This window comes from Penicillium waksmanii, assembly GCF_028829765.1.
Source record: "Penicillium waksmanii strain IBT 27052 chromosome Unknown utg000002l:1.0-3326099.0:1.0-3328782.0, whole genome shotgun sequence".
Lineage (NCBI taxonomy): Eukaryota > Fungi > Ascomycota > Eurotiomycetes > Eurotiales > Aspergillaceae > Penicillium > Penicillium waksmanii.
Genome location: NW_026643249.1, coordinates 1,349,138 through 1,372,409, shown reverse-complemented (window position 1 = coordinate 1,372,409; position 23,272 = coordinate 1,349,138). Strand labels below are relative to the sequence as shown.

The following is a 23,272-nucleotide window of genomic DNA, read 5'->3' as shown; positions in this document are numbered from 1 at the left end:
GACTTCCCCGACGCGTTCTCACGCGTCCCCCGCTGTACCGTCACCGAACCTCCTGGCAACTTGAACCTTGAAACCCTCTCGGATCGACTCCAGTCCGACAATCCATTCTTTTCAACTTATTGTGTTATTCATTCTCACTCTTACTTTCACTCTCACCTTCTCTTTCGAATCCTGACCGGATATATCCGTGACTGTCGATTGCCTCGTTAACCCTGTTTGCCCGAACCGATGATTTGAACACCGACCGCACCTTCCTCTTCCTCTTCCTCAATCCTCACAGAGACAATCATGAGTCTCTCGCCACTTCCGCCGTCTAACTCGATCCCTCCATCCCCATCTGCCAGTGCCCGAAAACGTTCTATTCATGAGGTCGACGATCTTGCTGTACCTGAACTTGGCCCAAAGCGGCCCTTAACCGACAAAGAAAACCAGGAAAACCACGATCCCTGCATTGTCGAATCACCCGTGAAGGGATCGACGTCCCCCAAACAACCCTCCGGCTCACAGTATCCGACACCTGTTGTTGAGATCCCCACCAGGAGGTCCCCGTCGAAGAGCACGGGCTCTGCGAATCCTACTACTTGTTTGACTGTTGAATGTACAACTGCACAATCGAATTCCACACAATCGTCAACCACCGCTATGCCCACTCCCACATCTAAAAAGCGGAAGCTTTCACCGGCTAGCCAACAAGCTAAACAAGAAGAGAAGGATACCAAGGAGCGCCAGCGCCTCGAGGAAAGGCAACGAAAAGAGGACGAGAAGCGCGCCAAGGCGGAGGAGAAAAAGAAGCGCGATGCCGAACGTGATGAGGAAAAGCGTTTGAAGGAGGAAGAGAAGAAGGAAGAAAAGAAGAAACGCGACGCCAAGCACGAAGAAGAGAAGAAGCAGCGAGAGGAGAAGAAAAGGGCCAAGGACGAGGAGAAAGCTGCCAAGGATGCTGCCAAAGACGAGGAGAAGCGGAAGAAGGAAGAAGAGAAATCGAAAAAGGAGAGAGTTAGTACCAGTCACCTTTTCTTTCCCCCGCCAAAAGGTGCATACTAACACCGTCCAGTCTCAAATGAGATTAAACAACTTCTTTGTAAAGCCACAGTTGCCCCCTTCAGCATCCTCTACAGTTCCACCATCTCCAAGCAAAACGGCCCCTAATGGTGATGCCGCCGCCGAGAACCCTCAAACGTCCGAATCCGACTATAAGAAAGCCTTCCCCGACTTCTTTCTCCAATCCCACACGATAGTCGCACCTCCCCATCGATTCGATCGTGATTCTGACGCTTTGAAACATGTCCGTGATACAATTGATGCTGGTTTGAACTCTGTGAATGGCACAAACCAGCAGTTCCCGTTCCTGCCATCTGAGATTTTCCACATGATACCATACCGTCGACGCTGTGGGCGCCAAACTAGCTCCGTCAGAGATATTTTGCAACAGATACAGACTTCAGAGAGTGGATCTCTACCACTTTCTGAGAACCAACAACAGAAACACCAGGCTCAGCTACGCAGGATCACGATGAAATCGCTCAAATTTGGCGAGGATATCCGTCCCTCTTACCAAGGAACCTATACTCGTACCGTGCCGCAAACAACAACATTAAAACTGTCACGCAACCCATACTACCGCGGTCTCCCAGACACTAATTACGACTATGATTCCGAAGCGGAGTGGGAAGAACCCGAAGAAGGCGAAGACCTTGATTCTGAAGAAGAAGACGAGGGCAGTGACGAGGGTGAGGATGATATGGATGGCTTTTTGGATGATGAAGATGATGCTCTCGTCGGAGGCAAACGGCGTCTCATTGTTGGCGATCTGGAACCAGTTAACAGCGGCATCCGGTGGGCAACAGACGGCGGTGTGGATGACCTCAAACAATACCAGATCGAAACGATCTCAGATGCCGTCAAATTTCCCATTGACCCGTTCTCCACGGCGTATTGGCAGAAGCCCCGTGCTGCCGAGCAGGTCTCGGCAAAGAATAAGGCCACAAATAAACAAGCTAAGAGCGCGAATACCCAACTTATCTTCAAAGTTCCCAACTCGGACAAGGCGTGTGCTGCTGGTGCACTGCCACCGCCGCCAGCAACCAAAGCGAAGCGGCCGTTCCCTCCTGAGCACTTGGAAGAGTTCAAGCAGGTCATCGAAGGCAGTGATCTTAGTAAGATTGGTGTGGTCGAGATCCTCAAGAAGCGGTATGTATTCAAGGATATACAGCATTTCAACTCAGTACTGACAGTTTTACCAGATTCCCCAAGGTCTCCAAAGACACATTGAAAGTAACTTTGGACCAAGTTGCAGTCCGCGTTGGCCAGAAGGAGGCGGATAAGAAGTGGGTTTGTCGGTGAATTATTCAATTTTCTTATGATCATATGATATCTTGGTGTTAGTCTAGTCAGTGGGGGTTTGTTTGGTTGTCAATTTATGGAGTTGGTTGCATATTACTAGTTATTTGGCGGGCGTTCTGTGTTCTTATCACCTAGCATACATGATGTCCATTATGAATATATTATTCTGCCTGCCTTGGGTATGAGTTTTACTAACTTCAACCAACCCCTTGCATTAGTTGTCACTCAAAGGTCTAGGTAGACCTTTTCGGTTTCGGCAGATCAGGTAGGTGGATCTGATTGCCCTGTTCTTCCAGGCCCAGGTTGTAATTGGGTATAATGCCGCAACCAAATTCCTGAATCGACATACATCCATGGATACGAGGACACAAATGCATTCAAGTTGTTATAATATACAGTAAGTCTAGTGGATCCAATGCTGATCTTCTCAGGAAGCGTGGAAGCATCGCAAACCTGCCCGCGCTTATGAGATGAACATCGAGAAGAGCAGTACCACAGCAGCTAGCCGCACATTCTGAGGCACCTGTCCGGGGGCATTATTCTCGTACTGAACAAATTCCGTGCTACCCGACTTCGACGTCGTCGATGTAGTCGACGGACCATCGCCAGCATCCGAGCCTGTCGAAGAAGTTGAATTTCCAGTCCCCATATTTAATCCAGTATGACCCATATCGGGCAACACCGTGCTATTATTCGTCACAAGCACGGAGCTTTCCAGACCTTTCTTGTCAAGATAAGCGTACGACCGATGCCCATCTCCCGACCCGGCAGGGGGTTCATAGCATTGCATAGTGATATTGGCGAAGGAGGCGGAGTAATGGCCGTGGTCTCGAATATCGGCGGCATTCCAGTCGATCTGGCCGCCAGCCCAGTCAATAGTACCCTGTGCGTTACTCGCTCGGCCCGCTGGCCAGAGTGAAAGCTGCATGCGAGCCGGGGTTTGGGGGTACTCGTATCGGTTGGCAGTGGCATTCCAGGTGGATTTCTTGGTGAGGGTTCGCTTCACGGTTCCATCTACGGACCATTTTATTGCCTGGGGCGTCCAATCGATCTCGTAGTGATGCCAGCTGGAGTAGGTATCGTCGCCACTAGTCGAAAGTGTGTCCCCATTTGTATCTGGAAATTTCAAGTGTTTTGTCAGAATCTTATCTATGCGGTCTATACATTCGACAATAATGAAGCACAGGCTTCAACTTACAGTTCGTAATTCCCTGAAAATAGAAATTGGACTGCACATTCTCCAGATCAGAACCCACCCATTCGAAATCGATCTCATCCTTGACATCAGACATCAGGATAAAGCCAGTGACAACACCCTTCCCACGGCTACTTTTGACATCAGCCGCGATCTTCCCGTACCAGATATAGTGCGTGCTAGAAACAAGCGTCCCGACACTATTCTTAGGCATAGTCAAGATGATATTTCCATCCTTCAGCTTTGGGGATCCGGAATATTCCCAGTCCGACTTCGACGCATTGCCCAGATACTTCGTGTTCAGAGCGGCATTGTCAAGATTTGGCCAGGTGAAGGTTCGATTCTGGCCCACAGCCTTGGGAGTACAGGCATCCAGGGAGTATGACATTCGGGGGTCGCATCCGCCGAGGCAGTAGGTCCCGGTGCCACAGGTTCCTTCCGAGCAGCAGGGATATTCCTTGGGGCAGGACTTCGAAGTGCTGCATGAAGGGGGGTCGGAAGCTGCGAGTGCAGCCCCGGCCATGAGGCCGAGCAAAATGTATAAAATGGCATGCATCGCGGCACGCAAGTCGACGAACGGTCGTTTGTGTAAAAAACGAGTGGCAGAGAGTTGGAGTAGGGAAAGTGGAACTTGAATGAAAGTTGAAGGAATGACGACAAACACGACGGTTCATGAATAATCGAGAAAGTCGACCCCTGATGTGGACTCTATGCATATTAAACAGTTGACTTCGGGTCAGCCCGTTCTGAGCCTAATACGTTCGTACAGTCCAGTGGCACTGGGCGTTGCCTACGGTTAGGGCCGAAGTCCTCCAGAGCTATCAAGAATTACCCACTACCGACTAAAAATAGGCGGCCGAGCCAGTGCCCAGATGCTTGGGTGTAATTTTCATCCTTTGTAGTAGAGCGTTACTGATCGAATGAATGCATCTTTTTCGCGTGGTGAGGGATGCAATTCAAAATAAGTCATGTTTCGATACTAGTAGACTTTTATTCAGTAAACGTTCCTCTTCCGTACAGACTCCTAAGGGTTATGGCTAGTAGGTACTGTGAAGTTATAGAAACATAGAGTTCTAACTGAAAGCGGCATGGCTACTGAAAAAGAATTTATGTGTCAAGATTGTTAGGATTGAGCAGATTCTATGTTTTTTTCGTTGGTAATGAAAGTAATTTACTACTCTGAAAAAGTGTTCAATAATGAGAATAATACAGAATAATATAAACCGCAGCAATCCAAAACGCCAATCAAATTCACTCCAACAACTATGCAAAATTTCCCCCTCCATGGTGAAAACCAAATTCACCCTTCTTGATACACGAAGTCTCTCAATTTGCCGCAATGTTGATTGGAAACTGGACTTCTAATATGCGTGTCTGTGTCTAGATAGAAATAAAATCCGTTAGAATTATCATCGGTCATTTTTGAATTTGCGTAACATTGAATTTACCTTTTTGGGTCCACCTTTGAAGCCTAATCGCACCTCGAGCTTATATGTGCGATTGATGTTACATGTTTCGAAAGTGGGAGTGATGTCAGTCGGTAGAGAAAGCGGCCCCCATGAATCATCTGATAGAGTCATCGCATTATTGACGGGCATTTCGGCGAGGCATATCCCCAAATTCAGGTTACTCAATGTCCGCAAAGTTCGGAATAGCTGTTGAACTTGAGATTGAGCCCCGACTCGAGTCACTGTCTTTTCGATGAGCATGACTTGGTAGTCATTGAGGATGAGTACGTCCTGGCTGGTAGGGTCGGCCTGGGTAACATGCACCTTTATTGGCACACGTTGACCTAGGGCGAGATGCCCTCCCCGACCAAGCTCTATGGCAACCCCGTAAGCTGGTGTCGACTTTTTGTCTTTCTCCATTTGGCGAAAGGTGATTTCTCGCTGATGGATGATGGATTGTGAAGGTTGATGTGCGCTGGTGGTAGGGTAGAAGAATATTTGGCGAGATTTCTTCATGACATGTTTGAAGATCCCGCCTATTGTGACGCTTGCATCGAGCGAGTACACAATTTCAGCGTTGCTGGATGGATCACCTGTAGAAGGCGGGAGTCTACCGCGGAGTGACTGGCTCTCATGGATTTTAAAATCAGACCATTCTGTCAAAGATTTCTTCCCGGAGTGTTGGTCAACGTGGATCTGATAGGATTCAGAATCCTGGGACAGCTAGCAAGACTTGATTAGCCACCAAGCTGTCATCCCGAATAGTCGAAATGAGACTTACTGGTAAAGAAAATAGAAAGGCATATTGCTTAGGCCCCATGGTCCTCGACTTAGAGCTTCGAACATCGAGCTCCGCGGATTGGGGAAAGACTTGATGTGTTGTTTGGAAGAACTGCGAGGCAATTAGTTTATTTCCTATATTCAAAAAAGCAAAGGCTTACTTGATGAGATTGGCTGTGTCGTGTGCCGTCTAGCCTGGAGATTGAGCGTCCGGAAAGAGTGACTGATATCTGCGAGATATCCACTGGGGCCTTGAGCTCAAGAATAACATGCCCGACAAGATGATCATTGGGCGCAGATTTTGGCTTGTCTTTACCCTGGTGAAGTTGGAGTGATATGGTAGGCACTGAAAAGAAAGGATTGAATATACAAGACATGGTATAAAAAGTATCGGACGCCAGCGTCTGTTGATAATAAGGATGTGCCTTTATTGGGGCCTTGGTTCACCCTTTGCGATTTTATATCGGCAGACAACAAGTTCGGATGGATTGGAACTGATTTCAAAAGGGAGAAAGACTCAATTTGGATAATTGAAGCTAGTATGTCGATCTTGACAGCCACCATAAATGCATTGTGGGCGATGGGCCCTAAAAGTGAATAGAAAAGAATCATATTTTCTTGGTGTACAGACTTGGTAACTACGACTATTTTTACCCGGCCCCGGTAGGGTCATAATGGAAAGAAAATACAATAAACAGGCTAGGAGTGGTAGTGTTTCAATTGGAAAAGGTTAACATGAAAGCGAGCCTGGAATACTGTATTTGCAGGGCTAAGCAGACCCACCGCAATCGGCTTCTCCGAGATCCTCGTTTCCGAATTGATAACGCTTGTGCGGATACCTTACGTTAATTTTTCAGGGCTGAGTGTACCTCGATCTTTTAATGTTCACTAAGGTGGAAAACAATTGTGAATCTTGGCTCACCACCTCGTATCCAAGACATAACTAGCCCACGCTAAGTTTTTTGATGTTCGGCATAAGACTGGGGCGGGGGCGGGCAATGCCGATTGGTTCGGCATATGAGCGGGGACACCACTGTCCAATCAAGACTCTCCCAGTCATTGATCTATAGTTACGAGTCTGCGAAGTTGATGAAAATAGAGTCTCTGTGCCCTGTGGTCCCGTTTCAGCGCACAGGCTTTGTCTGAGCCTCAATTCGGACATGGACTGGATTTCCTCTCATTCCATGTGCTCCTTTCCAAAGGTTTGCTTTTTTCCTCTCTACACTGGTCCTGACTTTGCCTACACCTGTCGATTTCAAGTTCGAACCTTGGAATATACTATCTGGGAACACCTCGCCAGAACGGTGCTTCTGGGCCAAAGATCATGGATCTACATTCAGAGCAAAGCTATCCACTCTCTCTGTACCCAGGGCCAAGAGATAATGCTTCGGTCAGTAACTATTCCGGGGAAGAGAATGTCCGGTTTTTGGTAAGTGACATGGCATTCAAGTTTCACTAGAAACTTGGAAGTCGGCACCCGGCCGAGAAAACATCATAACCCGTCAGGATAAAATCATCTCACTATGTCACAGGGAGAAAATGAGCAGGACGGTTCTTCGCACCCTAGAAGACCGCCGTCTTACCAGTCCGCGCCCAGTTCTCCGTCGACAGAGGTCTCCCGAGGATATAGCCTGGTTGAGAGATATGCACACGAAAACAGTGGAAACCCCTTCGAAGATGATACAGACGAGACTGCCGGTGATCGAGGACCTCATGGAGGCCCAACTGCGATGCCTAGCTATACACAAGAGCCCACATCATCAGGGTGGCAGCATCGTCAAGAGCGTGGTGCTAGTCGGCTGCGACGGTATCCCACACGCAAAATCAACTTGATCCAAGGAACAGTCCTGAGCGTGGACTACCCGGTTCCTAGCGCGATTCGAAACGCAATTGAGCCGAAATATTTGAATGACTCGGGCAGTCCGTCTGAGGAGTTCACCCACTTGCGATGTAAGTCTTGGTTGAGAACAAACATACACCTTCAAGCATATACTAAATTAGGCTTATATTATAGACACGGCGGCTACTTGTGATCCTGACGAATTTAATCTTCGCAATGGCTATAATCTCCGTGCAGCGATGTACAATCGCTATACGGAACTACTGATAGCCATTACTTACTACAACGAGGATAAGGTCCTCACTGCCCGCACACTCCACGGAGTAATGCAAAACGCCCGCGATATAGTCCAGCTGAAGAAAACCGAATTTTGGAATAAAGGAGGACCGGCATGGCAAAAGATCGTGGTATGCTTAGTGTTTGACGGCATTGGGCCATGTGATAAAGAGACACTGGATGTGCTGGCTACTGTTGGCATCTACCAGGATGGGATCATGAAACGGGATGTTGATGGCCGCGAGACGGTTGCTCATATTGTTCGTCTGAATTGTCATATTTCTGGCTTTCTACTACCAAGGTTTTTGAATGGCTGACATCGTTATAGTTTGAATATACAACCCAGCTTTCTGTCACTCCAGCACAGGAGCTTATTCGCCCGAGGACCGGAGATGAATCAGCAAAGAATCTACCGCCAGTCCAGATGATCTTTTGTCTAAAACAGCAGAATAGCAAAAAGATCAACTCCCATCGTTGGCTATTTAATGCGTTTGGCCGAATATTGAATCCAGAGGTTTGTATTCTTATTGACGCAGGAACCAAGCCGGGCTCCAAATCTTTGCTTTATTTGTGGGAGGCATTCTACAATGATAGGAACCTCGGGGGTGCTTGTGGAGAGATACATGCCCTCTTAGGACGACGCTGGGAGAAGCTCCTAAACCCTATCGTGGCCGCACAAAACTTCGAATACAAAATCTCCAATATCTTGGATAAGCCACTGGAGAGTGTCTTTGGCTACGTGAGCGTCCTTCCGGGAGCGTTCTCAGCGTACCGATATCGTGCCATTATGGGTCGGCCCCTGGAGCAATACTTTCATGGCGACCATACTTTATCTGCAAGGCTTGGACCAAAGGGTATTGAGGGTATGAATATCTTCAAGAAGAACATGTTTCTTGCGGAGGACCGGATTCTTTGCTTCGAACTCGTAGCAAAGGCCGGGTTCAAATGGCATTTGACATATGTGAAGGCCTCAAAGGGCGAGACGGATGTCCCTGAAGGTAAGGATTCCTGTGCAGATTGCACCATTTATGAAAGTTGTGAATACTGATGAAATGATTTTAGCACCCGCTGAGTTTCTTGGACAACGACGACGATGGCTCAACGGGTCATTTGCGGCTGGTCTTTACTCCATCGTGCATTTCACTCGAATCTACAAAAGTGGCCACAACCTCATTCGGTTGGCCTGGCTGCATGTGCAGCTCATTTACAATCTTCTCCAGCTAGTCATGACTTGGTTCTCCCTTGGTAAGCTACTCTTAAGGCACCCAGCTCGTGAAGCTAGCACTGACGATTCTGAAAGCATCTTACTGGTTAACGACCTCGGTGATTATGGACATTGTGGGCGTTCCTGGTTCATCAAACAAAAATCATGGCTGGCCATTCGGGAATGAGGTGACCCCAATTGTCAACAACGTTATCAAGACAACATATGTGATTGTCCTCATCCAGCAATATGTACTGGCTTTGGGTAACCGACCAAAAGGGTGAGTGGGCCAGCCACCATACTCTGAGACACTACCAACAGTCGCATACCCTGTGGTTTTGGATGATAGCTAACCTTAATCCAAGATCAAAATTTGCATATTTGCTGGCCTTGATCTATTTTGCTATCATTCAGATGTATATTCTTGTTCTTTCATTCTATTTGGTGGCACAAGCATTCTCGGGTGGTAGCTTGGGTCTCGGTACCGATAATGGGCTTGGTGGCTTTTTATCTTCTCTATTCACTTCGACAAGTGGCTTGGTTTTGATTGCCTTGGTTTCAACATATGGTATCTATGTTATTGCCAGCATTCTCTATGCTGACCCATGGCATATGATCACCTCCTCCTGGGCCTACTTCCTCGGAATGCCCTCTTCGATCAACGTGTTGATGGTGTATGCTTTCTGCAACTGGCACGATGTATCATGGGGGACCAAGGGCTCTGACCAAACATCTGCCCTACCCTCAGCACATACTCATGCTGCGTCTGATGCATCATCTACGAATTTTGTCGAGGAAGCTGATCAACCGCAGGCAGATATCGATACCGAATTTGAACTCACTGTCAAGCGAGCCTTGACACCATTCAAGCCGGCAGTAGAGGAAGAAAAGGGAGACATGAGTGATTCTTACAAGACTTTCCGCACTAACTTGGTGCTTTTCTGGAGTCTGTCTAATGGCTTATTGGTGCTCTTGATCAACAATGCTTCGGTGACCAACCTATGTCTGACGGTGATTAACCCTTTTCTTTAAATCGAAAGAGCCGAGGCGCTCTTTTGCTCTAATGGTATAGAGTTATGTGCTGATATTGTTTCTAGAGTACATCTACTACCCGAACAGCATGGTACTTCAAAGTTATTCTCTTAGTGACTTCAGGCCTATCAATATTTCGCTTCCTTGGGGCACTATGGTTTCTGGGAAAAACAGGTGTTTCGTGTTGCTTTTCTCGCAAGTAAATCAATCAACGAGAAACAACTTGAATTTAATGATTCTTGGGAGTTGAGTCAGGCTGGTATGCTACCGATAATATTTGTATAATCAGAAAATGAAAGTGTTTATTCGGCAGTACTGGGTACCATTCACACACCCTAGCTTAGTACATTTTCTCACTGGGAATATTGGAAATCCTCCAAGCAACAAAAAATAAATACAAGGGTGCTTTTCTATAGAACCTAGACCTAAATCTTGATCGTTGCGTATATTAGTAAAGTCTCAACTATTCAATTAGCGTAGAGCGCCTCAGCGGGTCTTCAGGCATCTATTTCTCCTCTTCCATAAGGCTACTACCAATAGTACCATGTCAAGCCCTGAAGGATATTTTATTGTAGAATACCATATTACCTGGATCGATAGGTCTCCGAATACTATGTATCTACCAACTACTATTAATAGTATCCTACCCGCGGTTTTCAGGCCAGTAACGGCGTCGAGTATTTTAACGCATCAGTATTTGCTAGGGTAGTCACTATAACTAAAGGACCATCTGTCAAGTACCTAAAACGGGCCACCGTAAACTCTTCGTTTCTGCTCAAGCCAAAAAGGACCCGTTGGTCTTCGCCAGAATTTCATCGTAGTAAGGCTGGAAAGCCAACCACCCCTTATCTGGACCGCCCACATTCTTCCGCGAGTACTCGGCCTCATCCTCATCGATTAGAATCTTCTTATATCCACCTGCCGCAGCAGCATCGGCAAGAAGCTGCACCTGGCAGGTCTTGTCGAGGCTGATGAACTATTTTCGCTGTCAGGGCCTGTTTGTATGGCTGGAGAGACAGTTAGAGCTTACCCAGAAAGCAGCCTCATCAACAGATCGACCAACGGTAAGAAGTCCATGGTTCTGCAAGATAAGGGCTTTGCAGTTTCCGAGGGCTCCGGCAATCCGATCGCCCTCCTCTGGATCTAGGACGACGCCGTTGAAACTGTCGTATACTGCATGGTCCTTGTAAAATCGCAGGGAGTCCTGGGTAAGCATCTCCAAGGAACGCCCAAAGGCAGCGAAAGCTTTGCCATGAATGCTGTGGGCGTGACAAGCGGCATGAACATCAGGGCGATTTTTGTGGATAGCGGCATGGATCGTGAATGCAGCAGAATTGATCGGCTCGTCACCCTCGACTACCAAACCCTCTTCATCGACGAGAATGAGGTCGGAAACTTTGATCAGGGAGAAGTGCATAGAAAGGGGGTTCAGCCCTTCAACGAAATTATCTTTAGCCTACTTCTGACAACAGGCTTTCTGCTGTGCTCAAAGGGACCTACAAAAGTGATCGGTTAGGATAGGGTCCCGGACCGAGATGTGACCGGCAACACCCTCATCGAAGCCTCGGTCGGCAAAGACACGGAAGGCAGCGGCGAGATGTTGCTTGCGATAGAGACGCTCCTCTTCAAGGCTAGCGAATTTGGGGTACTCGCGGATCTTCAGGAGCCTGCCATCCTTGGCCCTGCCGAGTGACTGAACCTCTTGAGCTTCGGGGCGGCCATCCGTCTTGTTGTTGGAAAGGAGGCTTTTGGACGGCAAGGTGCTTCTTTGCACAGCTTGTGTGAGGGAGGGGGTCATCTTCACAATTGTGAAAGGGTTCAACTGGTTTCCTGGGGGTTGGGTTGTTATTGGTATCGATGATAATTATCTTCAAGTTTGGGTGATCGTAGGCCAGTGAGGAATCTATTTGAAGGACGCTCATTAATATATATGATTTCTGCCATGCTCATCCTAAGGCAGTATCGATCTCCGACGATGCAACGTGATCTAGACGACGGAACAGAACGCCCCCGCGGCAGTCAACCCCCTCATCGAAATGGAACTCACAAATCGGATTTCCGTGCAGACGCCATAGGTAAGCCTGGCACCAGTTCCCGTCCAACGAATGGATGCAAGCCAATTACTATAGGCGAAGGAAGACAGAAAGGGATCCAATTGGTTGTTTCAAGACCCGAGGTATAATTCTGAGCTTTGGAAGCCGGAAATCTGTGCCCCGCATCGGAAAACTGTGTTACTTGAACCCCAGAAAGAAAAGCTCGGGGTGATCCCCGAGTGTCACAAGCCCCAGATTTCAAGGTTCCCAGGATTGCTTCCAGAGCTCCCCGGATTCCAAAGTTCCCAAATATTGAGTAGTCGCATATTACCTCCAAGAGACGTACGTATAAATAGGGAATTTGATCGAGACTGTAAGATTAATAATTATCTGTTCTTTATTGGGTCAGGTGTTAGCAGCTTCAGTACCCACATAGCTGTTGATCACTGATCCATCATGAACATGGAGAATGCTTCACCAATGATCGTCCAGTGGACTATGAAAAAGAATTTCGTTTCCACTTAGAAAATCCCGACCTGGAGGCGCTAGGTATATCTCGGGTAATGCTGAATTCCAAGGTTTCTGGCTGACGTTGGAAAAGAAGAAAAAAGAAAATTGTGCAGGAGGTGCGATAACACCTATATTGAGGGAATATCCGAATGGTGGAACAGCAGACCTCATAGCAATTTTGGTGCGAACTTGAAGACACAGAATTGAATCCGCATCTCAATATTTAACTTTGAGTTGGATGGAAGCCTTCAACATTTGGCCAAATGCAATGTCATTAAAATCCTGGCGGCAGGCAATCATCTAGCAACATCTTATCCCTACCGCTTAAACAACTTGAACGTTCGTATAAAATACGTAGCGAAGTGAGATAGTAAGTAATGGCTTTTGGCCTGAGAGATCGGGCTACAGGTTGGTTTGCCACATATAACTAGATATTATTAAATAACCTCTGGAACTCCACTAGCTTAATCACTGCGTCTGGACCTATACGTAAATATACTCATTGAGTCTAAGCCTCCTAGGCGCCCCCATCCCTAAAAAGCCGCGGCGGCTGAAACAGCAACTTGAAAGCTCCGCCTCCAGGCATCCCACATTCCGAGGTTATCATGTCTACTGTAGTACTACTATACTAGGGCGCACATAGTAAGCCCCACTTGTTCCAATGTTTCCAAGATTTGATTCATTGAATGGCGATTTAGTCCGCGGGGCCCGGGCTATGAACCATAGTAGTAGATATCGCATTCCACATGACACACCATGTGCCGAAGTGGACAATTGGATAAGACCCTTGGTGGAGGCCGCTTAATAATAAATCCTTATATACTCCGTACAGGAGACACCGAACCAATCCCATTGTATAAACCGTGTGGTGGGTCTCTTGGCGTTCGATTTTTCTCCGCCTCGTTGTCTCAAGGCTTGGCACCCAGGGGAGTTATTTATTAATAGCTTCCGCCCGGCTCTATCCTCGTGAGCTCTGCCATAGCCACCATAGCCACATCGGAGTATGCTCGCATTTATTGTGCAGAGAACCCTTAAGTACTTCCAATTCAATCCATTTATCACACATATCATCGTTTTCCGTTTTATGATGAGATAAATGATGCCCATCGCGATACAAAATCATGCAGCCGGTGGAAGATGATCATCACTCACCCTATCCCGTTCCGGCGGTATGCAATCCTCTCTCGGCCAAGATTAGCTTGGCTTTGTCGGTCATTCATCCTGCTAATTTTCCGTTGTTTCAATTCTAGTGTGATAATTGCCATACGCGAAAGGTAAGATGACATAGTTGATTGATGTGTTGTGTGCATATGCAGGGCTGACCATACGCCAACTTGAAGGTCCGTTGCGATCGAGGAATCCCATGTAGCAATTGCCAAGATCAAAATGTATCTTGCTTGAGACAACGGAGTAGACGGCGCCTCCCAAAAAGAATTCAAAACACGCCGGCAACGACGGATCATATGCAACCACATCCCCCAAGTTTGGTATTCTCGGCGGAGCCCCCCCAAATTATCTTCCCATTCACAATTCCCCGATGACCATTCAAGTGGGAATGACAATCCATGCGATTATGTACCGATAGATATCGCTACAGGAACACCAGGGGTGGGTATAACCCGCTCAGAGCCACCTGTGCCGGCGGCGAATGAAGTGACTACCTGGGTTTCACCCATGAGACCCATCGAAATCGAATTCAACCTTCCGGGAGGCAAGGACTTTTTTCAGCAGGGACTAATCCGCCAAGCCCAACAAGTTTTGGAGTCTGCCCTGGTCAATGCGACACAAACCGTGCCTACGTCCAAGACAGGGCTAGCTCTCGATAAGGAGAGGGTCGAGTCTTTGGAGTGGATATCGCCGGAGTTTCTTACATGGATGCTGCAAGGTAAGCGCGTCCATCCTGCTTATCATGAATTACAATGAAGAACGACGCCCTAACAGATGTTGTTTTTATGAACAGACATCGGAAGCGCGAAGGGCGGGTCGTTTGTTTGGGATTATTTTAAACACGTATCCAAGTCGAGCTTGAAGTATATGGGCTTGAGCTTGCTATCGAACCGGGTATCAACAGATGAAAGGGATATTTTCACGGTCTGTTTGAGTGCCGCCGCGCACAAGTTTCTGGTCACCATGCTTGCGAGCGGGGAGCATGACGATGAACTCACCGACCATCTGCAACAAAGATTGTTGAATTACAAACGAGCTGCTCTGGCAGCTTTGGATCGGATACGGCTCATGACCACTCCCTCCCTCTCGCTATTACAGGCGATCTTGTGCGGTGTAGGTCTCTGTCCTCAAGTTTGCTACGGGCCTTGCTCCTCAGCCTGACCTGATCAAATAGATATTCATCCACCAAGGATCCGGGAACGCGCGGTTTGCTTACGATTTGACTCGGACTGCCTGTCGGGTTGCTACTGACCTAGAGCTTCATCTAAATCACTCTCGACATGGAAGGGGCTCCAGGACAGAAGAGGAATCTTTCTGTTTGCTGTGGTGCTACATGCTGGATAAAAACTACGCATGGAAATTTGAACCTCGTCGATGGTACTTTGACCCCGAACCAGGACTTATTGACCAGCATGTCGACGTCACAACTTCGGAGCTGCTCAATATTTATCTCATTATGGCTCAAGTACAAGACGAAGCTCTATCGCTGTCAAAGACTATCCTTTTTATCGAATCGCGATCGGCCCAACACACATTGCGCAACTCCACTGAGTTTCTGTCAACGAAAATGGAAAAAGTGCGCCAACGAATTGAACAGGTCCGTTATGATATTTTCTCATAGTCGCTTCAACCTCTCTATCCTTCTTTTCTAAAAAAAAAAGTTCGAAACTCACCGCTTCGCTATAGATAGCATCATCATCCCCGACCTGCTGGAAGGGGCTTGAACCAGCCAACGAAATCGCTGCACTCCACTTTGCCCATAATTCGGTTCGCACCATGTCTCTTTATCTAGTATCCGAGCAATCAGAAGGGCAGAACCTCGGCTTTGGTGATTTAATTCTCCGATCTGCTCGTCAAGAATTGTCATCGTTGGTGGCCATCTGTCTCATCAGTGAAAAGAATCGCGCCGTCGGCTTCTTGCATTGGTCAGTCACTCTCTTTTTTAAATAGCTTCCGGTTGGCCTCCAAATAATGGCACTGGCTAACGTCTACGTCAAACAGGACCCTGATATACTATCCTTTAACCGCTTGGTTTGTTCTCTTTTGCAATACCGTCACGAGCTCCCACCGCGAGGACCTGAACCTACTTAAAACGTTGGCAACGGTTCTGATGCCAAATGTCTCCCTCAGTCACCCAATTACCGTCATAAAGCAGCTTTGTGAGGATTTTATAGCATTATCGCAATCCCATTTCGCCATCTCGGGTGACGATGCAGGTGTCGGAGTCGAGAACCCTTCGTCCTCCTTTAACACCCAATCGCTGTGGCGTAATGTTAGTTCTAATCCTGCCATCGCACCGATACCTGCCAATAATGCCGCTTCTTTAACGTCGGACATATATGAGATGTGTGCTACCAACGAAGGCGAGGACTCCGCTGCCTTTGACCTGTTATTTTCGAACCCTTTGGCTCTGGACTTCCCCGAAGATATTTTTCATTTTGATACCTCTTAAGCAGAAATAACTTTCTTTAAACGAAGAAACCTTCACAAATGCAATTTCAATATCGCTCTACGCTAGTGATAATAGATGGATAAAGGCTCATTTGATCGCTATCTAGTTCTTTTCTTCCAACTAGGCTTCACAAAAAGAAAACATGAAACTGATTCCCTTCTCGGTTATACAGACTCCGATCCCGCAGTGACATCTTCACTCTTCGGAGGCCATTTGACACGTTTCTCTGCACGGACATAGAGATTGTTCGGTCTGATCAATTGAAACATGGGATCATACTCAATTGGTCCATCGCCATCACGAGAAAACTTGTATCTGTATATGAGTTTAGGAAGGAAAACCTTGATCTCTTGAAGCGCAAAATTGAAGCCGATGCACATCCGCTGCCCGGTGGCGAATGGGATGTATGCAGCCTTGTGTCTCATTCTCACTTCTTCGGTATCCCATCTATCGGGATTGAATCTCTGGGGATTATCCCACAGTGCCGGGTTATTGTGGATATGATGCAGTGCCGGAATCACCACTGCGTCCTTTGGTAGTCTGTAACCCCCCTGGGAGAATCATATCGATTTTGGCGGTTCGGCCGGGCTGAAATGAAGGGTTATGTCGGCGCTGAGTTTCCTTTATGTATTTATCAAGGAAATCAAGACGATCGGTCACATCAGCAGTAATCTCGGTATTTTCATCGATACCGTTGTCAATAAGCTCCTGTAGGAGCCGTTCTTGCATCCCAGGATATGTCACAAGGCCATAGAGAAGCCAAGACAGAAGGGAGCTTGTGGTAGTGAATCCGGCACCAGTTGCCACGACAAGTGCCCACACTAAGCTAGACTTGGGCAATTTCTCTCCTTTGTTGTCGGTCGCACGAATAGCATAATCTACAACAATGTCAATTATTGAGAAGGAATCAGGTTGGAAAATCTAAACTTACCAACCATGTTTGAGGCCTTGAGTGCTGCATCTTGGAGAGGGAGGTCTTCGACACCACCCCGTGCCGCTTGTTCAATAGATTGCTCTACCATTTGTTCAACACGAGATTTCACCCGCCGCAGCCTCTGAGGATCTCCAAATGGTAACCGGCCATACCAATCACCTTTAGAGGTCACCTTCTTGTTCAATGTCAGGATCTCAGCGATTGAATGAACCATTTCATGTAATGGAGCTTCAATTGTGTTGAAATGCTCAAAGTCCAGGCCAAGGGTCAGTTTCCCCACTGCTTGTGATCCTAGCTTCAACATATAGTGGTAGACATTCCAAGATTCGGCTTTTTCATCGAAGGCATCGAACACTTTGAAAGCATCTTCGACGGTTTTCTGCATCGTTGGGGCATAATGACGAACTGCCTTTGGACCGAGAGCGGGAGGTAGAAACTTATGAGCAATCTTCCACTCGGGTGTATCTGTATCTCCAAGGAAAACTCCGGCGGCTGGCGTTTTCAGAGCAGACAGTGGATGCGCGTCATTGATTTTTTTCGTGAAAAAGTCAGACTCTGCGAAAACAATAGCAGAAATTTCTGGGTCGTTGGTTTGATAAGTCGTTCTTCCCATATTTGTCGTCTTTATCAACGGCCCGTATTGCTCGAAAAGACGCTGGTGATTACCAAGGTGATCCGGATAAACCTCGAAGTAGTTTCCAACGTATGGTAAACCAGTCGGCCCAGGTGGATCACGAATACCATGGCCATCAATTGTAATAGCCACGGGATCCAGCGATGAAGTTATATCCGAAACATCAGGCAGATATTTACTGTCCTGACTCTGGAATTCAATTCCTATGTAAACTTTAGCCAATGGTTCCTCTTGTTCACATTTGAAGCAAGTGACAATCTTGAGTGAATGCCTGCACTCACCTTTCGGCTCCACGATTGCAAAATGTGCGGCCACAAGATGTTTGAGCTCATTGAGCTGCGCACGAGAATCAACCTCAATAGGCCTCGCGGTTGAGACTTCATCACCTAAAAGGTGGAACTTTTGGAGGGTCATAGTGAGGGAGTTGCGGACTCGATGATGTACAATAATTTTTTTTTCTCTAAGGAAATATTTGATTTAAATACACAAACACGTCGAGCCCGGACAAATTTCTATGCTCCAATGCAATCACATCGGATAGTCAAATTAGTTGGTAATTCACCAGTAGGCGAATCGGCTTCCCGAGGTATCGCTATCTCGGAAAGGGGCGCTCCACGCCTAACCCGGATGAACCTCGGAAACGGCAAGCCAGAATTAACCAATAGGAACCTGCGTTATGTTTTATAGTATACTTGTCATTCCGAGGTCAGACTCAGGCTGCTATAGAAATAAAACATAAAGCATATCGCTTAGGTATTTCAAGTCTACTTAATTGATAATTTCTGTGGCATGTTCTTCAATGAGCCACCTCTCCTGATCTGACACAAGCCAAGGAATACGCCACCTGGGCATCCTTTTAAAGAAAGACAACCCACCACAAAACACCACATCCCAGCCCTCGAAAATGGTATCTCTCACGGAATACACTGCCAACGATGTTGCGCTGCACAAAGCAAAGAACGATATTTGGGTGATAATTCACGGCAAAGGTAAGGGATGACTCGAGTGACTAAACAAAAATCGAAGCTTGTACTTATTCTGTGGTCTTCTATTAGTGTATAATATTACGAACTACGTTCGTGATCATCCTGGTGGGGCCGACGTTCTGCGTGACGTTGCTGGAACAGACGCCACGGAAGCATACGAGGACGTTGGTCATTCCGAAGATGCCGACGAAATTCTGGCAAGCTACTTGATTGGTACTTTGAAGGGGGCTCGCGAGTTTACACGTCCCAAGGCGATTCGTGTGGTCCAGCAACCCCCAGAACAAATATCGGTCGCGAAGAATTCGACTTTCTCTACGGGAGCAATTGTGACCACCGTAGGCTCTGTGGGGGGAATGGCGTTTCTCGCTTTCCTCCATACGCGTGGACACCTTCCAATTTCTGATTTCAGAGCTCAACTTTTGCGCCTGGTACCCAACTTTGCACATGCCAGTCTCACTTCAAAGATAAACCTGGGTGAAAGCGGCTTTTCCCATGGCTTTATCTCGGCCGGTGGACTTTTTACGACAATCGGTGTCGTTATTGGTACAAAATTGTCAGGCCTCACGCAGATCCAGTCCGGCTTTACTCGCTATCCGTCACATCGCAAGAGCAAAAAAATGGCAAAGGCTGATCCACACCTAGTCAAGGGATTCCTCGATCCAAAGGAATACCAGGAACTTCCGCTGACCGCCAAGGAGAAGCTTTCGCCAAACGTCTATCGATTTGCTTTCACGCTTCCACGGCCTAAAGAGATTATTGGCCTTCCTATCGGCCAACATGTTGCTATAAAAGCTACCATCGATGGTCAATCTGTTTCTCGTTCATATACACCGACGTCGAACAACATGGATGCTGGTGTTCTCGAGCTAGTTATCAAATGCTATCCGGACGGTTTGCTCACCGGGAAGTATCTTGCAAATCTGGAAGTTGGCGACAAAGTTCTTTTTCGTGGTCCTAAGGGCGCTATGAAATACCAAAAAGGCCTTTGTAGTCGCATTGGTATGATTGCCGGTGGAACAGGCATTACTCCGATGTACCAGCTCATTCGTGCTATATGCGAAGATGACGCAGATACCACAGAAGTTAGCCTGGTGTATGCAAATCGGTCAGAAGAGGACATTTTGCTACGGGATGAGCTTGAGAAATTTGCTCGGAGATATCCGAAGAATCTGAAGTTATGGTACATGCTGGACCATCCTCCGCAAAACTGGAAATACGGCAAGGGATATGTGACACCCGCAATTATGTCTAACAGACTCCCTGCTCCGTCCTCGGAGACAAAAATCATGTTATGCGGACCTCCCGGCATGGTCAATGCTTCCAAGAAGGCCTTGTGCAGCCTAGGATTTGAAGCCCCTGGAGCTGTGCCTAAAATTACAGATCAGATCTTCTGTTTTTGAGCGGAAAGGTCTACTTTGTCAAATTGTTTGGGCTTTCACTGTATCATAAGCTATTTATTCGGACTATTTTTGGTTCTTGGTTCTTGTGTTTTCAGCCCTCTCTTTCGCAAATTTCCAGGCTTCATATACTATTTATTGGGACTTTCTTGATCCACTACCTACTATTAGACCCATCCTTAGAGATTTGTAGTTTTAGATAGAATCCAGTGGGTCTGTTGTTAGAAGTGGCTGTCTATATCATTAGAGAATTTCATCCTCGCTCAACTTCAACTTGAAACTAAGTAAATGCTTATGCACTCTGGGCTTCTTCACCGGAAAATAGTAATAGACATGGATTTTCAATTTTTTCATAGCTGGCTTCCCTTGTATGGCTTTCTTCAGTTGGTTGATTCTTCATGGTCGTTCAAGTTGTGCATGAAATTACGAAATAGACCCGGGGGTTTTCGAGCGCTATCGGGATTCTAGACAGTATATCTTAGTGAAGGACCTCGGGATTCTCTGCCCCTTCTTTACGGTTTAGCTGAAAAAGGTAAAATACCAGAGAAAGATCCGCGGACCAACATTACTAGCTGCGCCCATCTTGATTTTCGAATGGTGATTTAGTAAGTACTTGTGAGTCAAAAACTTGGAAGCTGACACGATTTCTTCCCGAGGTCGTTTTCCCGAGGTTTAAGTACTTCCTTCGGTCTTTCCGAGGGTTTTCCTGCTTACTCCTTGACGGCACCGCGGATAAGTCGGAATTCTTGTCTCTACATATTTTCGGTATACCGATGTATGACTGGACACCGGGCCTTCCGTAACAGTTCTCCGGGGCCGGGACGACAAATTGTGGTAAGCATTATAGCCAGTGGCTAGTATATTTACTGACACCATTCCCCTCCCGCAACTCATTTTTGCAATTATCTAAGAATATTCCAGCACAACAAGCACTGGCAGCTCTTCATTTTTATCAAGATATTATCTATTTCGCGATGCATCAAAGCTGGACTCCTCCTCAGAACTACAGGAATAGACCTGTCGTCATTCTTGGTGCCGGAGTATTGGGAAGACGGATAGGTCAGTGTACTCTATTGCTATACCTATGAAGCTGATAACTGATAATCGATATTTTTAGGATGTATCTGGGCTTCTGCAGGTTTTGATGTGCGCTTACGGGATCCAAGTATCCAGCAGCGCGAGGATGGTTTAGCATACATCCAAGAAAATGTCGCATTATATGCTAAGGAAACTGGAGATCGAATCGGAACAGCACAGGCCTTCGAAAAAATGGAAGAAGCTTTGGCTGACGCTTGGCTTGTGATCGAGGCTGTCCCTGAAAAGATTCAGCTCAAAATAGATACATTCGCGCAGCTCGACATGCAGGCTCCAAATGACTGTATTTTGGCCTCCAATTCTTCGTCCTACAGATCTTCGGAGATGCTGGAACAAGTATCGGAATCTGCCAAAAAGCGGATCTTGAATATGCACTATTACATGCCGCCTCAGTGCATGGTCGTGGAACTCATGACTGACGGCCATACCGAAGAAGAAATCTTCCCTTTCTTGGTCGAACGCTGCAAGGAAGGAAACACATTGCCTTTTATTGCCAGAAAGGAGTCCACTGGTTTCATATTCAATCGTCTTTGGGCAGCTGTCAAAAGGGAGACCCTCTCCATACTGGCAGAAGGAGTTTCGGTGCCAGAAGAAATTGACACCCTGTGGACCGAGATGTTTGTCAAGGGACGTTCGACTCCCTGTAAAATGATGGATCGTAAGTTCTCTTAAGTCTTCCGTCGTGAAATTCTGATTCGCTGACTCATGGGGTTAGAGGTTGGTCTGGATACGGTCGCGTTTATTGAATCCCATTATGTCCAAGAACGTGGCATTTCGTCAGAGAACACTGTCGACTATCTGAATGAAAACTACATCAAACACGGCAAATTGGGCACCAAGAGCTCCCAGGGCGGATTATATGCTCCAGTCAAATCCCAGACCACTGATGGTCCTGAAAAGCCCCCTATTATCGTTTTGGACCTTGGCTTGTCTGCGGCTTCACCAACAATGACATCTGGCTCTGTTCTTGAACTCTCTAGGGACGGGAAACAGATGAAAACACTGGTGGAGAACCAGTCACTGCCTGATGGTGTAGCCGTTGACCCGCACACCAGTAAAATATTCTGGACAAACATGGGAATTCCCGGGAAAAATGACGGAAGCGTGATTTCCTTTGATCGTCAGGAAAACATCACGAAAGAGCTATTGCCCAAAGGTTCGATCAACACACCAAAGCAACTAGCACTTGACACAGTCGCGAACAAGATCTATTTCTGTGACCGAGAAGGGCTTTCCGTTTATCGCTGCAATTTCGACGGCAGTCAGCTGGAAAAGATTGTGCAAGCCGGAAACCCAAACAACCCCAAGGAGGCTGCGGATAATAGGAATTGGTGTGTTGGTATCACAGTTGCACCGAAACTGGGAAAGTTCTACTGGACGCAGAAAGGCCCGTCTAAAAGCGGCCAAGGTCGCATTTTCTGTGCGAATATTTTGCTGCCGGCAGACCAGTCTCTTGGTTCAAGAACTGATGTTGAATGCATCGTTGATGGTCTTCCGGAACCTATTGATCTCGAGGTCGATGAGGAGTCCTGTTTGTTATATTGGACTGATCGTGGCGAGATTCCTTATGGCAACTCGCTAAATCGACTACAGCTCAATAAACCCGGCAGTGGGCTTGGAGCCTCCACCGGCGATACCCACAAGGTTCTGACCCGCCATTTCAACGAAGCGATTGGGCTGAAGCTTGATACCAAGAACAACACGATCTACGTGACGGATCTTGGTGGTAATATCTATCATTGTGACTTGAACGGAGACAACAAATCGGTCCTCTATTCCGATGAGCTCCGAGCATTTACTGGAATTGCGCTTTTTTAGAAACCTTGGACGAATTGGGAGTTAAGGGCATTGAATATTACGTGGGTGCGAATGTTGTACTATAGAACGCGATATTTCTACACTATATAGAACGGATCCATATCATCAAAAGATTTTCGCTCTTCTCT

At 47.0% G+C, this 23,272-nt stretch overlaps 9 protein-coding genes across 9 annotated transcripts; 5 read left to right on the top strand and 4 right to left on the bottom strand.

Moving 5' to 3' along the window:
- Positions 1-288: 288 nt before the first annotated feature.
- N7481_002189 (putative chromatin assembly factor 1 subunit A) lies at positions 289-2,343 on the top strand (the record flags this gene model as incomplete). The annotated part of the gene is made up of 3 exons (XM_057261408.1): positions 289-996; positions 1,055-2,190; positions 2,244-2,343. The coding sequence occupies 3 exons, from the start codon at positions 289-291 to the stop codon at positions 2,341-2,343; spliced, it is 1,944 nt and encodes a 647-aa protein (XP_057126340.1).
- Positions 2,344-2,806: 463 nt separating this feature from the next.
- On the bottom strand, positions 2,807-4,094 carry N7481_002188 (uncharacterized protein; the record flags this gene model as incomplete). Its single annotated transcript, XM_057261407.1, has 2 exons — positions 2,807-3,459; positions 3,542-4,094. The coding sequence occupies 2 exons, from the start codon at positions 4,092-4,094 to the stop codon at positions 2,807-2,809; spliced, it is 1,206 nt and encodes a 401-aa protein (XP_057126339.1).
- A 770-nt stretch (positions 4,095-4,864) lies between these two features.
- Positions 4,865-6,143, bottom strand: N7481_002187 (uncharacterized protein; the record flags this gene model as incomplete). The annotated part of the gene is made up of 5 exons (XM_057261406.1): positions 4,865-4,918; positions 4,987-5,700; positions 5,768-5,878; positions 5,928-6,112; positions 6,137-6,143. The coding sequence occupies 5 exons, from the start codon at positions 6,141-6,143 to the stop codon at positions 4,865-4,867; spliced, it is 1,071 nt and encodes a 356-aa protein (XP_057126338.1).
- A 1,146-nt stretch (positions 6,144-7,289) lies between these two features.
- On the top strand, positions 7,290-10,321 carry N7481_002186 (chitin synthase; the record flags this gene model as incomplete). The annotated part of the gene is made up of 7 exons (XM_057261405.1): positions 7,290-7,716; positions 7,781-8,142; positions 8,211-8,880; positions 8,945-9,127; positions 9,183-9,366; positions 9,452-10,097; positions 10,184-10,321. The coding sequence occupies 7 exons, from the start codon at positions 7,290-7,292 to the stop codon at positions 10,319-10,321; spliced, it is 2,610 nt and encodes an 869-aa protein (XP_057126337.1).
- Positions 10,322-10,893: 572 nt separating this feature from the next.
- On the bottom strand, positions 10,894-11,916 carry N7481_002185 (class II aldolase/adducin family protein; the record flags this gene model as incomplete). Its single annotated transcript, XM_057261404.1, has 3 exons — positions 10,894-11,094; positions 11,149-11,552; positions 11,619-11,916. 3 exons carry the CDS (start codon positions 11,914-11,916, stop codon positions 10,894-10,896), a joined length of 903 nt encoding a protein of 300 aa, XP_057126336.1.
- Positions 11,917-14,335: 2,419 nt separating this feature from the next.
- Positions 14,336-16,280, top strand: N7481_002184 (fungal specific transcription factor domain-containing protein; the record flags this gene model as incomplete). Its single annotated transcript, XM_057261403.1, has 5 exons — positions 14,336-14,546; positions 14,622-14,941; positions 15,003-15,425; positions 15,515-15,753; positions 15,830-16,280. The coding sequence occupies 5 exons, from the start codon at positions 14,336-14,338 to the stop codon at positions 16,278-16,280; spliced, it is 1,644 nt and encodes a 547-aa protein (XP_057126335.1).
- A 489-nt stretch (positions 16,281-16,769) lies between these two features.
- Positions 16,770-18,262, bottom strand: N7481_002183 (cytochrome P450; the record flags this gene model as incomplete). Its single annotated transcript, XM_057261402.1, has 2 exons — positions 16,770-17,158; positions 17,212-18,262. 2 exons carry the CDS (start codon positions 18,260-18,262, stop codon positions 16,770-16,772), a joined length of 1,440 nt encoding a protein of 479 aa, XP_057126334.1.
- Positions 18,263-18,752: 490 nt separating this feature from the next.
- N7481_002182 (putative cytochrome b5 reductase) lies at positions 18,753-20,234 on the top strand (the record flags this gene model as incomplete). Its single annotated transcript, XM_057261401.1, has 2 exons — positions 18,753-18,837; positions 18,904-20,234. 2 exons carry the CDS (start codon positions 18,753-18,755, stop codon positions 20,232-20,234), a joined length of 1,416 nt encoding a protein of 471 aa, XP_057126333.1.
- Positions 20,235-21,205: 971 nt separating this feature from the next.
- Positions 21,206-23,144, top strand: N7481_002181 (uncharacterized protein; the record flags this gene model as incomplete). Its single annotated transcript, XM_057261400.1, has 3 exons — positions 21,206-21,290; positions 21,349-21,984; positions 22,042-23,144. The coding sequence occupies 3 exons, from the start codon at positions 21,206-21,208 to the stop codon at positions 23,142-23,144; spliced, it is 1,824 nt and encodes a 607-aa protein (XP_057126332.1).
- Between the last annotated feature and the right edge of the window lie 128 nt (positions 23,145-23,272).